General features: G+C 39.3%; 1 protein-coding gene and 1 long non-coding RNA gene across 4 annotated transcripts in view; one reads left to right on the top strand and one right to left on the bottom strand.

Moving 5' to 3' along the window:
• Positions 1-580: 580 nt before the first annotated feature.
• Positions 581-1,757, bottom strand: LOC108900488 (uncharacterized). Its single transcript, XR_001963732.2, has 3 exons — positions 1,105-1,757; positions 856-951; positions 581-777 (listed from the first exon to the last, which is right to left on the bottom strand). It is a non-coding gene; the product is annotated as an uncharacterized LOC108900488 (long non-coding RNA).
• A 4,497-nt stretch (positions 1,758-6,254) lies between these two features.
• The window catches only part of dennd2da (DENN/MADD domain containing 2Da), a 31,200-nt gene continuing 18,714 nt past the window's right edge, over positions 6,255-18,740 (top strand). Inside the window, exons 1-4 of one of the 3 annotated variants that reach the window (XM_018701596.2) lie at positions 6,255-6,497; positions 13,566-13,635; positions 13,774-13,860; positions 14,217-14,276. In XM_018701596.2, the coding sequence (XP_018557112.1) occupies positions 6,471-6,497; positions 13,566-13,635; positions 13,774-13,860; positions 14,217-14,276 (244 nt within the window). In that variant the 5' untranslated portion in view covers positions 6,255-6,470. Of the gene's footprint in view, positions 6,501-13,565; positions 13,636-13,773; positions 13,861-14,216; positions 14,277-16,143; positions 16,587-18,740 lie in introns of those variants that run through there. The other 2 variants (XM_018701595.2, XM_018701597.2) reach the window with 2 other exon arrangements.

The following is an 18,740-nucleotide window of genomic DNA, read 5'->3' as shown; positions in this document are numbered from 1 at the left end:
ATAAAACAAGGTTGAGCACAAAAAACGCATGGCACACAGTAGTTAGTGCAATTGGATGAGTAACTTCTTTGTGCAAGAGTTCATCTTTATTTTTCAATAAAATGATTGTGGAGGAACACAGTCTTTTCAGTGTATACAACTGACTTATATGTTAAACCTTTTAAAAGAAGCAGGATGAAGGCTAGTGACTGGCAAGAATGTATTCCTATCAACTAATAAATAGACAAACATCATTTTCATTATACATATATCCAAAAAATTTACCTTTTCATGGTTAGACTCTAGTGTGAACTTTAAGCATCAGGTTCACCATCAGGGCTGAGTTGGACTCAGTTCAGCAGGTGGCTGAGGTAAAGATGCTCAGGAAACTGAAGTGCATCCTGGACAATAATTCTCACCCGCTATACGAGCAGCAGGGAAAAATCCTTCGTGCCAGCAGCCATCAGGCTTTTCAATGTCCATTGATGTCCAATAATCACCAAACATACAGTCTGCTCTCTGTAATATTAATGGTGCAATATTTTGTTTGTTTTCACATGTGCAATATCTTGTGTAATATTCTGTATATTCTGTATGGCTCTTTTTCTTTGGTTCTTGATTTCACTTGTCCCTTTTAATCTTATTTTAATTTATATTTGGTGTTGGTTGGTGTGCTGCTGCTGTAACAAAGCAATTTCCTGTCAAGGATCAATAAAGTACTATTCTTCTTCACTGAGCAACTAAGGACAGTGTGCAGGTGTCTCATCCTCCTCATGCATGTCTACTCCACTGATGCACCTGTCACAAAGATCATTTAAGTGTACTATAGGTTTTAGATAACAACAGTACTGACAAAAATATAAAAAACTCTGCTACCTTGAGAACCAGCTCATCAGTCACAGCGAAGGTTCTGTCCAGCTTTCCTGTCAGGTTGTTGATCTCTTTCTGGAGGTCCTTAGTGTCTGACAGTATCTGCAAAGGAAAGTCAAAACAGCGCTGGTGATGTTACAGCTGATAAACAGCACATAGTTGAAGCACAATCCCACTGCAGTGAGATTACTGAAATGAACGGAATTCCGACTGATTGCTGATGTGACTGGGCTATTATAGTGCCTTTAATCTCACCTTTGTAATTTCCTCCTTCTGTTTCTTGATGTTGCTGACAATCTCTAGAATCCTTTGAGTATATGCTGACCGAGACACATCCTGAGGAAGATTTTCTAACTCTATGACCTACATTGAAAAAGGACAGGCATAACACAGTCAAACACACATTTAGTGGATTCAACAAGAGACCAAAATACAAGTAATTGCACAGAAAAATCAACTCCTAACTCAGATGTGACAGAATTTCAAACAAACCTGTCATGGCCTCCTCCTCTTGGGTTGTGTGTGTGTGTGTGTGTTTCTCTGCAGGGGTGTGATGCTGTGCTGGTCTCACCTGTTCTCCATCAGCTCAACACTGTCTGAATATGTACCCCAGCTCTCCAGTCACAAACTGCCAGATCATCCCAGTTTACCATGTGGTAACACTCCTGGCCGCTTTGTTTACTGATCAAGTAATCAGAGTTAATGGCAGTGTTTTTTTGATTCTGGCACTGTGCTTTTGTTCCCCTGTGCTTCAGCCTTTCTGGTACCCACACCGTTGTCCACCCCTGCTGCAGAACTCCTCATGGTCCCCGGCTTCTGTCGCCAGTCTCCCCAGCCTCCCATCAAGCTACCTCGCTCTCCCCGGCTCCTCGGCCCAGCACTGGCCCTGTACCACCTGACTTGCTGCCCTGACTTCCCCTCATCACCCGGGCTGACTCTAACCCACCCCCACCCCTTTCTAAAAAGAACTAACTTGGATCAATAAAGATCACTGTTTCCACTGTGTCAGGACCCTGACACAGTTCTGGTGTCCCCTGCTTTTTGGGGTTCAGTCCAGTGTTTAGCTCAATCATGACACAAACCTGTGTCAACATGACACACAGAGTACACCTAAGTCAATAAAAATCACCCACAGCTACTTTGCTAGCTTTAGTCAATTACCAGCCGTTTGTATATTTCTTCCGTGTTTCTGGCCTCCTCTGTAGACACACAGACAGTTTTATGGATGACTCCAGCTAAAGAAAACAGAGAAAAATGGACAGAATCTACATGACTTTTAACTTGAGCAAATTCAATGACAAATCTGCTTTAAAGCTCTCACATCATGGTTGGGGTTCACTGGTAAGTGGAGCACACTGTTTCCATATTACCACATCTACTCCACATTACTCCAAATGGTAAATGGACTTGTTCTTGTACAGTGCTTTGCTAGACATATCAACCACTGAAAGCGCTTTACCATTCACACACTGATTACAAACATCAGGGGCAACGTGGGGTTCAATATCTTGCCCAAAGATATTTCGGCACAGACTGGAGAAGCTGGGGATTGAACTGCTGACCTTCTGATTAGTGGGCGACCCACTCTACCTCCTGAGCCACAGCTGCCCCCAATTAGATCTTAAAAGGATGCATCTACAAGCAGGTTTCAATGATTTCTTAGCAGATTTTTGGACATTTGGTCATGATGGATATCAGAGACAATGATATCTACTGGAATTGTTTTTAGAACACTGGCACAAACAATAAAATAGTTGAGTTGTAAAATCCTTTATGTGAGTATAACAAATCATTGAACTGTGTTTTGGTGACTTTAAATACATTAATCTGTTTCTCTAACTGGACTTTCTGGATGAGTACAACACGCACAGTCAAGCACAGCCACTCGTGCTGTTTTAATGTTGTGCTGAGTTCAGTCTGAATGCACACAAACTGTTTGGCCCTTGAGTGAACCCCAGGTAACATTATGAACACAGTTTCCTCCACATTTGAGGAGTGTTTAATCTTATATAAAAAAGAGCTTTTATATAAGATCTCAGTCATTTTGCATCAGTCCACATATGTGATAACCACGTCTTGGTAAACAAATGTTGGACAAGCCTATGTTTTTAAGCAAATCCACAGTTGTAAACCAGAATCCAATTTAAGAAATATAAAACACATTAACATTATGTCTGTCTCCCACATACACTTCAAACACGCTTATTTAGAGGAGCAAATGCACTGTATAAGGGACAGCCACACCACTGGCTTACAATAAGTAAATCATGTGTAGGCTGTGTCGTCAGGTCATTCAGTATAGCTAAGGTGTATGCCTGTGTGTCTGTGTTTTACCTGTGTATTAGTGACACTCATGTGCTTCATGTCTGCTGTAAGCTGGTCGACATCATGGAGCTGGTTACTGCTGCTGCCTCTGGTACAGGAGGCATTGAACATATCAAAGGAATAATGAAATCAGAAGATTACCAGTCACCGGTCACAGAAAATCAAGTTTGAATTAATTGGAACTCGCAACACATAATTTGTTTGAACTGATATGAGTGCAAACCCACACAGGCTAATCCTAAACAACTCTGTGGAATCAACAATATTCCATTCATTCACACTGCTTCACACACACTAGAGATAAGTGTATGTTACTGCTTCAGGAAACATCTGCAATTTATCCATCTATGTTGGCAAATCCAAATGCTTCCGCACATGCTTCTCATATGATTGGGTGTCAAGGTTAACTATTCATCTATACCACTTATCCTCATCCTTCCATGTCTAATAATAGTGTAGTTTACTGACGGTGTTTTGCATCTTCTGCTCCAGCACAACCTGTTGTACTTGTTGTGACCACCAGCTGAATGTGATTTGTTTGGAGCCTGGTATCACTTTACACATCTTCCATCTGCCTTAAAGTAACACTATATAACTTTTGCTGAGCAGCTGTAACAGTGGCCTCTGTGGCCATAAGTGGTAATTACAGGGCAAAGGTGCTTTGAATTTTGTTTGGTCCGTGTGGTTAAGGGTACTGAAAGCAACGCATCCCTAGAAGCTTACAGATCATGTACAGAAAACAAAACCCATCACTTAGGCAACAAGCACAAAATCATCATTACAAACCAACAATTATACTGTCCTTGCTTGTCAAGTCAGCATTTGACTAAAGCATTATACATTTCTTGTTGGACACTCAAACCCATGTAAAGCTATTTTAAAGTAAAATAGTTGCATAATGTTGCTTTAAATGTCTTTAAGTAGAAGCTTAGATTGCATGAACTAACATGCTTATCCCAACACCTGCCCAAAGAGCTTTTCTTCATGGGGAATAAAGATATGCCTTAAATGAATTTAAAAATTGTAGAGCAGGACAACGTACAGCTACAGTCACCTGATGGAAAGATATAAATAGATCAGTGTGACCTCATAATAAGGGACATAAAGATAAATCAGAGAGCTGTATCAGGATGTCACAGAGGAACAGATTTAATCTAGAGCAGTTTAAAACTGATGATTTACTTTTAGCAGTTTTTCAATGCCTCTGCACCATTTTTGCTGGTTGTCTATCCCTCCATATGTTTAATTGTCATGTAACATGATATTTCCAGAGCATCTTAAGGGAATTTCCTCAAGGGTGAACTGATTACATTTTTGGTGGTCAAAAGTCAAGGTCACTGTGACCTCACAAAGCAGGTTTTTGTATGCTCCTGTATGTTCTAATTATGACTATATTCCATACAAATATCTTATTGGATAAAATGATTTTTATACCCACCTTTTATATCCAAAAGGTCAGCTTCACATCATAATGCTCTGCAAAAACATTTTATTCAATGTCATAACTTGAGAACAGAGAAAGAGATTCTGACCTTATTTCCTGCAACTTGACTGGTTGGTGACAAACAAACAAGCAAACTGACAGATACTATAAGAATGACTGTAACATATGTACCACAGTGACTGAATGATCTAGCACAGACTACAGGGATGAGCTTAAATGCTGCAGTTGTTTGGTGAGTTGCTTGGCTGATGATTCACAGGCATTCAAGAGAATCAGTGGTAACAGGAACCAGGAAGCCACACCGAGCCAGGTAATAACACACACATACACACACACACACACACACACACATACACACACACAGGAAGAGATAGAGTGAGAGAGAGAGAGAGAGAGAGAGAGAGAGGAGTGGGAGGGATTCTAACTTGAATAAAATCAGCCATACATGTTTTTGCTAAGCAACTTTTTCAGAACTGTAGCAGTGTTGTCTGGAAGACAACATTTTTTTCCTATAACATTAGAACACCCAGCTGAAATATTGAATATTATATATTTAAGTGATGTGTGAAGCCTCCACCCACAGTCAAACTTTTGAGTTCCTTTTTTTTGCCCCATATCTTTCCATATGCCAAGAATTGAGCGTGTTGCTGTATTTCAGCTCACAGCTATGTCTTTCTTTTATTTTTCACTTCCTGCCTTTCAACCACTTTTCACCTGTATCAGACTCTGCACAGCTGTGACTCATGCGTCCATCCTGCTACCTTGTGATGATTACCTTCATGCAATATAGACCCATGCTCCCTTGTTGTCTTATGCCTCAGTGTCCACATTATAATTAGTTGTGTATACGTGTCAGCTGGCCAATCCTGCCTGTCTTCTGTGTTTTTCCTACCTGTGTTTGCCTGCCCCTGTTGTATTCCTCTGTACCATTACAACAGCATTAGTTTTACCTTGTGTTCCTGTCTCAGCCTACATTTGGGTTCAAATCTCCAGCATCTGTTCACAGGATTATAAATTATGGTACTAGCTTGATGCATGATGAACTTGATGAACTTTTCGAAACTGCAATGAGAAGTATGCACGTATGCACTGACAGAAACCTTACACTTCACTGCAGTTTGAGATTAGCAAAATTTACATCTGGAATAAATAATCATATATGTACCTGCTTATTCAGTCACTCACTGTTTTTTATGCTCATTCAAGTACTGTGTGTAAAGGTTTAGCTAAGATAAAGTGATTTTGCTGTAACCGCCACAGTAGAAATTATTTTCCTTCTGGTATATATATATATATATATATATATATATATATATATATATATATATATATATATATATATATTAGTTAACATATATATTAACATACACGTATTATTAATTATTAACAAATGAGCAAAGTTAGCACGTAGCATCAAGCATGGTTTCACACCTTCACCAGTATCTGGTCGCAAGGACTGTAGAGTGAATATACAATGTTAATCGTTATCCAGTTCCAAGTAGTTCATGGATTAACTGGTTTCAAAAGCAGATGAACAGGTTTCACACATACACACCCACACTGCGTCATCTGTGTCACTGTACTTTGGTTTAACACTGAAAGAGGAAATCCCTGCCTGAGACTGAAGTCCATCAACCACACATTTCAACAAGAGCTTCCTCATACGTGTGCACTTGCTGCTTCAACGCTACCTACTAAACAGCTACATGCTGTGACTGCATATGCTAGGAAGGACAGCATTTTTAGCTTGTATTTGTTGATAAAGAAATAAATCAATGTTATGCTCAAGTCAGTGCAATAACAGTGGATCCAGTGGATAAATACATTTCTCTCGTCTGCTCAGCCAAGACAAATGGACAAGAAGTCACAGCAAGCACAGGTGGTGAGTGTGTTCCATGCTCTCTGTGTTTTAAACTCAAGGCTGCAACACTTGACTGAATATGCTTATCTATGATGAATCTCATACTTTCACGCCGACTTCACAAAAGATTAACTGAATTCAGTATCAGAAAGTTGCAATATAACAGTCAGCAGCAATTAGGAAACCAGAACAAAAATTGCACAGTGAATTGTAAAGACATTACTGGAAAAACATTTGAGAAACTGACATTTCCTGTGAACATCACATGACAGGAGGAATAGAGAACTTTGATCTTGACAACTTCACTTTTACTTCCTGTGGTAAGAATTACAAGTGCACACCATTTTGATGTTGATTCTGAGGAGAAGATGTAAATTTTATTTACTTGTAGGTAATCATGTGTAAAGTCATTAAATGTGGCCACAAAATACTAGTAACCTCAGCCACCAGCTTTTGCAACTTCCTACGCACCTGTCTCAGCAATGAAACTGCACATCCTGTAAAATCCACAATTGATGACAAATTACCTGCTAAACTGTGTTTATCGTAAAACAAGTTCTGTCACATCAGTTTAATTGTATTCCTCTTATGAGGTCCTACTCCCTTTCACTGTTTACATCATACCATCACTGTATAAGTGAAACAAAAACACAGAGTCTGATTACTTTATGAATTCCATCAGGGTATTTTTGTTGTGGGTAGATTGTTTGATATTGAAACACATACTACAAGTATGAGAGAACGTTCAGACCACAGTGCTGATCAACCCTTACTTCTTCCACTTTCTGTACATTGTGTTTGTGTGTTAGTTAGGAGTTATTTTGTGGTAACTGTTGTTTCAAGATTTCTCGATTTTATTTCTAAAATTTAGATTTAAAAAAAGCATTTTTAACATTTTGGTCCCACATGTTAGCTGTGACTTTCAGTTGTTTCTTGAGTGTTGATTGATAGTTCAAGTCAGTTCTAATCAGGGTCATCTGTACCACCTGCACTGATAACACTGGGTGTGTAGAAATACAAGTGTGTATAGTTTGTCCACACTGAAAAGGGCATTTGAGGTCTGTCAAGCTAAAATACTGTACTGGAAAAATGTTTTTAGATTCAGTTGTTGTCAGAGATGTTTCTATATGTTTGGAAGTTTTTCCAAAATACTGCACTATTAGTATTTAAACGTATAATATTCTGGATTTTCCTAAAGAACAATATATAGACTCTGAGATAATCCCTCTCAATCATCATGTATGACCCACTAGGTGTGTGGCAGTGTGTTTATCTGCAGAGACCCTGCGTTCTGCCGCATGAAGAGTGTGGGATAATTAAAGGAATCACACAGGTGCCGAGTGAACTACATGAAGGGCATCTAGACACTCCCACAATAACTTTAAAACATATATTTACAAAGTAACATTAGTCTTATTTTAACATACACAATGTAAATGACTCCTGACTAATACAGATTGGAGAAAATGCATAATAAACTGAAACTACCAAACAACACACTATACTATATAATGAACACTTTTACTTTAGGTACATTCAGCAATTGACACTTATTTACTTTTACTAAAGTAAGATTTTGACTGCTCTTACTTGTAACAGAGTCCAACAACCACATTGTTGTACTATTAGTTTTACCTAAGAACATTATCTGCATACTTCTACCACCTCCATACTTTTAGTGTCGCACACAAATTAGCAATTTATCAAATGACCACAAACACCATACAAGCTGGACTGAATCTGAAGTCTTCAGGCCCCTTCAGGTCTGGGCCCCCACAGCGGTAATCAGTGGAAGAGGAAGTACTCTTATTTAAATTATTTTGATTTCAATTAAATTAATAACATTAAAAACATTTCCACCCAAGGAAGGTAAAATGTCGGCAGAAACCCAGCAGAGAATACCCTTTTTTATTGAAGCTGGGGAGATAAACTAGATACACATACTGCACTTTTGTCATAAATGTGTGTGCTTGTAATGGAGTCAATGTACAAACAACATCATGTATTGTGTACTTATGGGAGTGGTCACTATAACTGCCTAAGGCCATCTGTTCTTTGAAGTGAATGATAAGCCAGAGGAAAGACAAGCACCACAACCACCACTTACCAGAGGTCTCACATTACAGTGTTAGAGTGCAGTGTGCATCATGCTCTCTGACACAGTGTCTTTTTTCCTAACATATATGACTACTGGGAAACCCAAATTTGACTGGCTCTTCACACAGTAGTTCAACATATTGGGAAATAAACTTATCTGCTTACTTCCTGAGGGTAAGATGAAAATGAAAATCAATTTAAATCTCATGTGTGTGCAGTTCAGAGCTGGAGTCATGTAAAAATGACTTTGTGGTTTTAGGGGGAACTACATGCTGGAGCAATTTGTAACTGTGAAAAGTCTGGTTGTCACAGTGAGGCTGTCAGTTTTGGTACCATCGTGTCTATGCTGGGTGGTCAGGAGTACTGCTGCTTTTGCAACTGCATATAGAGCAGGTCTAGACTGTTCCCTTCCCATTTTGGAGACAAATTCATAGAAGTTGATCTGAATGAGTAAAGCTGATACTAAATGTTTAGGCACTAAAAGATGCTGCACAGAAGTGCTGGTTAGACAGACAAACTGTTGTTTGTCAAGAAATAGTTCCTACATGGAACTCTTCCTAAAACTGTTTGTATATTTTAAATTGAGTACAGATTAAACAAACAGACAAAGAAAAATATACACATTAACCAGTGATATTTAGAGGTGTTGACGATTTTGACCGTTTGTGCTGAACAGAGAAAATGTCATTATTCTCATGCACCATGACATAAAGGATAAAACAAAAGAATATCACGTGGGTAATAATGGGTTTATCAATCTGATTCAGAAACCATTAAATAGCACATTTTTTAAATTTTTGGTGCTAACCACTCACTGTTAAGATTTATTTTAATCTCCATGTTTGACCAACAGTGACTGTGGTGCTACATTGTACTGCACTTCCCCCCAGTCTACTGACAATTAGGTTTAGTCAGTAGTGTGGCATCCTGGCTCCTGTCAATAAACCACAGCAACAACACTGGCCTTGTGGTAGTATAAATTGGTTTACATTAAATAGTATCAATATCACACCATATCACAACAAAAGTCATCTCAAGGCACTTTTCATATAGAGCAGGTCTAGACCATACTCTGAATAGGTATTTACAGAGAGAGACCCAACAGATCCCACCATGAGCAGCACTAGGAGACAGTGGCAAGGAAAGGGAAGATATTGAGTTAGTAACATGTAATATGGGATATGAATCCATACTGATGGGGAGAGAGAGAGAGAGAGAGAGAGAGAGAGAGAGAGAGAGAGAGAGAGAGAGAGAAGCTCAGTGCATCATGGGAGATCTCCCGGCAGTCTAGGCCTATAGCAGCATAACTAAGGGATGGTTCAAGCCTGAGCCAACCCTAACTATAAGCTTTATCAAAGAGGAAAGTTTTAAGCCGACTCTTAAAGGTACAGAGGGTGTCTGCCTCCTGGACCCAAACTGGGAGAAGGTTCCACAGTAGAGGAGCCTGATAACTGAAGGCTCTGCCTCCCATTCTACTCTTAGAAACTCTGGGAACCACCAGTAAACCAGCATTCTGGGAGCACAGAGTTCTAGTGGGATTGTAGGGGACTATGAGTTCTTTAAGGTAAGATGGAGCCTGACCATTAAGGTCTTTGTAAGTGAGGAGGAGGATTTTGAATTCTACTCTGGATTTGACTGGGAGCCAATGTAGAGAGGCTAACACAGGAGAAATATGGTCTCTTTTCCTAGTTCCTGTCAGTAATCGTGCTGCAGCATTTTGGATCAGCTGCAGAGTCTTTAGAGACTTGTTGGGGAGCCTGATTATAATGAATTACAGCAGTCCAGCCTGGAAGTAACAAATGCATGGACTAGTTTTTCTGCATCTTTTTGAGACAGAAAATGTCTCATTTTGGTGACATTACGCAGGTGAAAGAAGGCAGTCCTCGAAGTTAGTTTTATGTGTGAGTTAAAGGACATATCCTGATCAAAGATGACTCCCAGATTCTTTACAGTGGAGCTGGAGGCAGGGCAATGCTGTCTAATGGAACTACATCATTAGAAAATGTATTTCTGATGTGTTCAGGACCAAGTACAATGACTTCAGTTTTATCTGAGTTCAACAGTAAAAAATTGCTTATCATCCAAGTTTTAATGTCCCTGAGACAAACCTGGAGTTTGGCTAACTGTTGTTAGCATGTACAAACTGAAGCCTATCAGATAGAGAGGACTTAAACCAGTTTAGTGCAGTTCCTTTAATACCAATAAAATGCTCCAGTCTCTGTAAAAGGATGTGATGGTCAATTGTATCAAAAGCAGCACTGAGATCTAACAAGACAAGTACAGAAACAAGTCTGTTGTCTGATTTAATTAGGAGATCATTTGTAACTTTTACGAGTCCTGTAGAAAGTCACACAACTGTTTTGCAACTGCTTTCTCTAGGATTTTGGAAAGAAAGGGGAGGTTAGATATAGGTTTGTAGTTGGCTAATGCATCTGGATCTAGAGTGGGCTTTTTCAGAAGAGGTTTGATTACAGCTGTTTTATATGACTGCAGCACATAACCTGTTACCAAGGACGGATTTAACATATCTAATACAGGACTGCAAATTAAGGGCAGAGCTTCCTTAAGCAGCCTAGTTGGGATGGGGTCTAAGAGACATGATGAAGGTGTAGATGCTGAAATAATTGATGTGAGCTGAGGGAGGTTGATGGGAGAAAAAGAGTCAAGGTTAGGTTTTGCAGTTGAATCTATGGATCCTGTGTTTTGACATAAATCAGTGCTGATTGAAGGCAGGATGTGATTGATTTTATCTCTAATAGTAGAAATTTTATCATTAAAAAAGTTCACAGAATCATTGCTGCTGAGGGTTATAGGGATGTGTGGATCTATAGAGCTGTGACTCTCTGTCAGCCTGGCTACAGTGCTGAAAAGAAACCTGGAGTTGTTCTTATTATCCTCTATTAATGATGAGTAATAGGCGTCTCTTGCATTACAGAGGGCCTTCTTATATCTTTTGACACTATCCTGCCAGGCTAAGTGGGATTCTTCCAGTTTGGTGGAACGCCACACTCTTTCAAACCTACGTGCTGTTTGTTTCAGTGAACGGGTTTGGGAGTTGAACCATGGAGGTAGCCTCTTTCTCTTTATTGTTCTCATTTTTAAGGGGGTGATGGAGTCTAGAGTAGTATGCAGTGAGTCTGCAACACTGTTCACAAGATGATCAAGCTGGGAGGGAGTAACTTATGCTAAATTAAGATGAGGCAGGGGACCTAGGTTAGCTGGAATCATTTCCTTAAATTTAGCTACTGTATTATCAGAAATGTTTCTAGTTAGAACATTTTTACCTGTTTGTACATAATCCAGCAATATGAATTCAAAAGTGATTAAAAAGTGGTCTGATAGAAGGGGATTCTGTGGGAAGACTGTTACATGTTCAATATCAGTACCATAGGCTAAAACAAGATCAAGAGAGTGACTGAGACAGTGAGTGGGTTTATTAACACACTGAGAGAAGCCAAGACAGTCGAGTAATCAGGAAAATGTGGTGCTAAGGCTGTCATTGTTGGCATCCACATGAATATTGAATTCACCTACTATAATAACTTTCTCTGTTTTAAGAACCAAACTTGACAGGAACTCTGAAAATTCAGATAAGAGGTCAGAGTATGGGCCAGGAGGGCGGTACACTACAACAAATAAGATTGGCTTCAGTGTTTTTTTTTTCAATGCCCAAACCATCTCAACTGGCCTGTTTCAATGGGAGGGTGATACAATTCTACTTTAAGTTCCTGTCAGATGTCTGTACTTAGACTGTGAAGGAAAATGTCCACACTCTAATTCTTTTAGTCATTACTCAAAACCCAATACCATAGGCAACAGTTGGAACACTGATCAACTAGTAAATTGAGAGTGTTTATACAAAGTGTCAATACACCTTACCCTCACTTGTCAACAAGCCTCGGAGAGACTTGAACTCGTTCACTTGGAACAGTGATTCTTTCCAAACAAGAGGGAAGTGAGAGAGAGTTTTTTTACAGAATGTAGATGTTTCCATCTCATGGGGTTCAATTTTTTTGTTTTATGTTTTATTCTTAACGTAAAAATTCAGCAAGGGGCAGGCAAGCTACTTTGCAATCGGGGAAGACAGCAAGCAACATATATAAGTATAAATGAATAAATGCAAGATGGTATTCCTCACTTGCTGACTGGAGTGCTACTCACCTGCAGTGCACTCAGCTCTGCCACTGGTTGCTAGGAGCTATGTTGACCGTAATGACTACTTCCGGTTGTAATTACCAGTTCCATAACTTTAACCTTGGGCCCAGGAGGTAGAGCAGGTTGCCCACTAATCAGAAGGTCAGTGGTTCAATCCCCAGCTCTGCCAGTCCATGTGCCAAAATAATCCTTAAGCAAAATGCTGAACCCCAAACATCAGTGTGTGAATGTATGTGTTAAAGCACATAGCAAGTGCTGTATGAATGTGTGTGTGAATGGCTGACTTTGACCTCTAGTGTAAAGTGCTTTGAGTGGTCGGTATGAAAAGTACAACACGAGTGCCACAGTGAGTTACCACATTTCTATTATTGTAACCACAATGGAGAAGGTCGCCTAACCTCAATGAAGTGATTTTTAACCAACACCATGATGAATCTCTGACCTTAACCAAGCTTATTTCAAATCATTGAACACTGTACTTTCAAAGCAAATTGTTTTTGTGCCTGAACCTAACCTAATTCCTTTTTCATGTTGTTCTGCCATTGATTTGTCATTCTAAAGGCCATTTACAAATTGTGTCATTGAGTTTTGAGGACTTGCTGCATATAAAGGTGAAAAGTCTAAAAGGTCAAGGAGTTCTCTGTCAAACGTGACCATCCACAGCAAATTTTATGACGATCTAACTATGAAAATCCTGTGTTTAAAGCTGATGTTGGGGACCAACATCAAGTGAGGCATAAAATTAGACAAATATTTCTTTCCAGCCAACCAACTGATTTATCTAATTTACTTCTTACATTCATGTAAATGTATCTTTATTCCCTTTTCTCTCAGAATGTGGAGCAGCAGCAACTGTCTCAAAACACGAGGAGGAGTTTCAGCTTCTCATCTCTCCGTATTAAAAGTTCAGTGGATCATGTTACACACGTTCACAGAGATATAAAATGTCTCAGTTTAATTAAGGACAATACTTGCATCTTTATTAGCCTTTTATCTACTAACAGCTCTTTCATTAGTGCATGTCGATGTGAATATTCTGCAGAAAGGCACAACAGTGCAGAAGATGGTGGATTTACACGGCGGAGAGGGTTGTTGTCTTTTTCATCGGTCAGAGAGACATCAAGAAAGGGTAAACAATATACTTTCATAATTATTTGTCAGTCAGCTTCTCTTATGATGTTAAGGTGATGACAATGGTCAAAGACATTCTCTGTGTCTGACAACATTATGATAGGATTTCTACAGAGACAGACCCTTTTATTAAAGAGTAAGATCCTTTTCATTTAACCAGAAACAGCTTTGTGATACTAGTCTCCACTGACAAAAAGGGTCTATCTCAGTGAGAGTCATCACCATAATGTTGTCAGACTTACAGGAAAATAGGGCTCAGGTTCAAAAATCATGAAGTTATCCTATGGTCACAGTTTTTAATGCAGATCTTTGAGACTTTTAGCTCTTCATTTTTTGTTTGCATTTTAATCTTAGAGCCAGATGACGATGGTGTCTCACAGCTACACAGTACACAGGACCAGATGAAGATGACAGGTATGTTACACAGTACCATGAACATTAAGTGGACATTGCAAAGTGTGGCATACTGAAAAAAAGCTGAGGAAAGGACTAAAAAACATTTTTTTCTGCTAAAGTGCTGAAAACTTTTTTGCTATGCCTTGTGGGTCTTGACATATGAGTTGAACGTGCCAGTTCTTTTGTTTGAAGAGTGTGGCATTCTAAATGGACACAAAGGGAAAATTTAGGGGGCTTAATTCTCCAACAGAATCCTTGTTGCTGAGCAGAGCCTTTTTTTTTTTTTTTTTTTTTTTTTTTTTTTGCCAAATCTAAACCTCTATCACCATTTGCTGTAACTGATGTCATGGAAGTCACATGTATTGGAACAATGAGTTCCCTAACAGCTCATGTGGTAAATGCCAACTAGTGCTATAAATTACATTTATAAATTACAAATTTGCAACAGCAAAGACCCTTTAAAAGGACAATAATGCAACAATGTAATGTGAAAACATGTTATATGAACGTGTAAGTACAGTGGCAAAATATTCAAAACGTTCACTGACAACCTAATTCATGTGTTTCTGCTTGTAACACATGATGTTTATGACAATATTTAAGCCACTTGGTGTTTGGTTAAAGCTAGGGGAAGATGGTGGTCTCATTTAAACATTTAAGTAAAAAGTGACTTGAGATATCAGACAGGATTTGCTTTCTTCAAGGTTTTACTAGAACCAAGATCTTTCCCTAACCAAGTGTTTTTGTGGGTTACCCTAACTTCTTGCAGAATGCAGAACACAGTCTCAAGTGTCAAACTCCTACATTTTGGTGCATGTTGGGGACAACCTCGACACACCTTGTGTGAGGATGCAACTCATCTTGGGATGGAAAAACATTGCCAGATAACATAACACAGTAATAGGTTTTCTAACACATATTACACAAAACTATTTAGTTGTATAGACCAAATGTCTTGGAGAGAGGGTCATAAAAACTGTTTGATATATTTCATTTAAGACAAATAGGCGAAATCTTACCTCACAGTTAAGAACAGACAGAGTCTGTATGATGTTCCCAGTCTTTTTTCTCTGGTCCTGACTCCTGGGGTAAATTTCGTCATGGACCAAAAACAGGAGGGATTAGCGAATAAGAGAATAAAAGAATACATTGGTAATGTCCTTTAAAAATGTTGGTTATTCCGATATCAAATAAGATAAGGTGGTTGCAGCAGCATCTCAGATTTTGTTCAAACCACGTCTATCTCAAGAATAGGTCCCAAAACCAAGGCCTGTCCAAATCCTATGTTTTCATATTTTTTTCAGCCCCTGATATTATTTAATTTTTATACCTCAAAAACACTTTATTTAGCAGGCCATGTTTGGGCATTAATATCTTTAAAAGTATTGCTCCTAGCCTCACCAATCTTTGAAGGACAAACAAGTTTTCCATGACCCAGATTTGGAAAAAACCTCCCCACAAAGTTCCCCAATTTCATCTAAGTTGCAATAATACATATCTGTACTGCCCCTTTAAGTCAAGAATTCATTGCTTCCAACTAGTGCTGTAGTGAACACATGAGAGTTAGATATACTAGCTATCAGCCCTCTGATGTGACCAGGGTTTGGAAAGCTACTTTACAGATGTAAACTTTATTTTGTTCTTGAGGGCTCTTGTAGCTGAATAACATTTCTCAATTTAAAAACTTAAAGTAAACAACATTGTCCTGAAATCCCAACCTGTCTTAACAGTCTTGTTAAAGTGAAAGTCTGATTCAGCTCTCTGACATTTACCAGGTTTCTTGGAAATCAAAAGCTATCACGTCGGTTTGTTGTTTCAGGGGTACTGCTGATGTCCTGTTGAAGCTGAGCTTTTTTGGATGAGCTTAAGTCAACTTCCAGGACTGGAGAGCTGATTGGGAGTGTTGAGTGTGTTGTGTGGTGTGTGGTGTTCTTGTTGTGCCTGCCTAATTGGTTTTAACTTGTGTGTTTGTGTGTGTGAGAGAGAGAGAGACTGACCTGCCTCTGTTCACTGGCAGTAAACCAGGTTCCTACTACAGCGTACAACGGTAGGAAATACATTATCACTTGAACGCAGCACAGGAGAACACCGCTCTGGTTCGCTCACAGTCATAGCAGAATTGCTTCAGCCTCAGAGGCACGCGGACGGGTGGCGAACGTGAGCCAGGATGGAATTTCTGTTCCAGAATGGAGACGATGAAGTGTCGTTGTTGTGTTACTGAGTTTTCAAAAACAGCCGAGAGGACTACAGTGCGTTAGTAAAGTTAAGCAGCAATGAGTGAAGCGGTAACGCGGAGAAGAAAAGGACCGTTAAAGAAGAACAGATGGAGTGAGTACTAGACCGCTCACACAGCCGCGGCTGTTCACTATCATTTATTTGGCTGAGTGAGTCTACGTAGATTGAACCAATTATTCAGATTTAAATTCCACGTGAGAACAGCAGTCCGTGATACGTGGATAAAAGTGTCTTACGTTACTTTTGGATTGTGTTCTTTTTGTCGACAAACACGTAGAGTAGCATACCTGTCAGAAAGTGCTATGATGACTTGGCTCGAACAGGTTTGTGTTCACATGTATATCCGGGTATCATGAGTCTACCACTTCATGATAACCAAAGGTAGACTTCAAAAAGCATTCTTTTGCTATTCCAGTGAACTAACGACCCTCTACTTTACATTTGTGTAGTTAGATGTATGAGGAATCGGTAGACTGAGCTAAAGACCAGCTTGGTAAAATATAAACATGTCGAATTGAGTAATGGACTCCAATGATTTATTTTGTAGTGTGTTTGTAGTGTTTTGCAAGATTTGTGCCTTAAACGACTTGGACAACAACGTTAAATTAATTTATTAATAAATGTAAGTTGGTTATATTGCCGTTGCCAATAAAACAACAATTTTAACAGTGTGATTCACTATGTCAACAGTTGTACACTTAAGCATGTTTCCTCACTTCAACCCCTAGTACTTATAAACTTGTCCTTATGTCTCACTTCATCAATTCAGAACTATTTCATGGATTCACTTGTACAACCTGGATTACTTCGAAGCTTCGAGAGCTGAGATGAGTCCAAATATCTTTCCCTTGTTGCACTTAGTTTAAAACACTGGTGTTATCGAGCCATCTGGCAAACCTCAGGTGAGGGTTCTTCATGACTTATTCACCTTCAGCCTGGAATGTGGCTGCTGTCACAGAAAAGGTGCACAGTTGAAAAATAATTAGGACAATTATAAGTTAGAAACTAAAAACTGCTACATTTTGAACAAAACTGGACAACTATATTCAGGCGGTTTTAGCTGGGCCTTAGAAACTGCGCCATTCCTTTGCCTATAGTAGTGACAGCATGGTGTTGTAACATGTTCAAGAGCCTGAGGGTGTGAAGCTGTTAAACAGGACTGTTATTTACACCCCCGTCACAGCTGAACGGCAGTAAGACGATTCAGGCTGTAGCGTGTAAGCTTAAGTAAAGTAAAAAATGATACTTCAACGGAAGATAGTTTTTTCTGTATAATTTTTATGTTGCACGGCAGCTAACTGAGTGTAGTTGTGCAACTGCAAGGCGTTGGGTGGGGAAACACTGCCATTGCTATTGACAGAGTGCAAACACCTTGGCCTGTCAACAGAAGTTATGTATTGTGGACTTAAGTAAAGATTGTTGTCTGGAATCAATGAGGTGACCAGACCAAAAGTACTGTCCAGTGGAATTCTGCTCCAGCTGTAGGTTGGCAAGGATCAGTTGATCTCACTCTTTACCTACTGTATGTGCTCACTCAGTTTTGTAACTTAACACATACGTCTAAGTGGTGATGAATGTGAGATCATGTTTGACAAGCCAAACAACCACAAACCAACAAGAATGTAGTTTGTGGTAAAGAGTGTTTCCAGTTTTGTCTTAAAGTGATTCACTTGGGATTAGAGCTCCTGTTTCTACGTGGTGACATTTCAGAATCAGAATATTTTGTGTGTGAGTGTGCCTCATCCCTGATTTGATTCTAGCTGGGGAAGTTTGTTGCATGTCATCCTCCTCTTGATTACGTTCATATACATTCACTTGACTATATGAAAGTACAACTGACATTAACTGATGCAATGGTATCATTCCTAGTAGGGCTGAATGATTTATCGAAATTGAACCACAGTCGTAATTTGAACTAATGCAATTATTTTTACAACAGAAAGTCATTGGACGTGCGGTTAGCTGCCTGTAAACTTTACAACCACATCTTGTCTTAAAGTGACCAAACCACAAAACTAACTGAGGAGTTAGATACTTGATGAAAACAGAGAGCAGAGTGACAGTGTGATGCAGGCAGTGTGAGTCGCTCTGGTTCTCTCCGCTCCGGTGTCAGGTGAGAGCTGTATGCTAGTCTGGAGAACAGACACAGCTAAAGCTGAAACTACCAGTGTTATGACGAATTAAAAGACTGACAGCATCAACAGGCCGGTAAGAGAGATAACTGAGCTGTGACCAAGATGCCAACTT

Source organism: Lates calcarifer, linkage group LG6, assembly GCF_001640805.2.
Source record: "Lates calcarifer isolate ASB-BC8 linkage group LG6, TLL_Latcal_v3, whole genome shotgun sequence".
Taxonomy (NCBI): Eukaryota; Metazoa; Chordata; class Actinopteri; family Centropomidae; genus Lates; species Lates calcarifer.
Note: the sequence above shows the minus strand (reverse complement) of the source record. Positions and strands in the feature narration are given on the sequence as shown.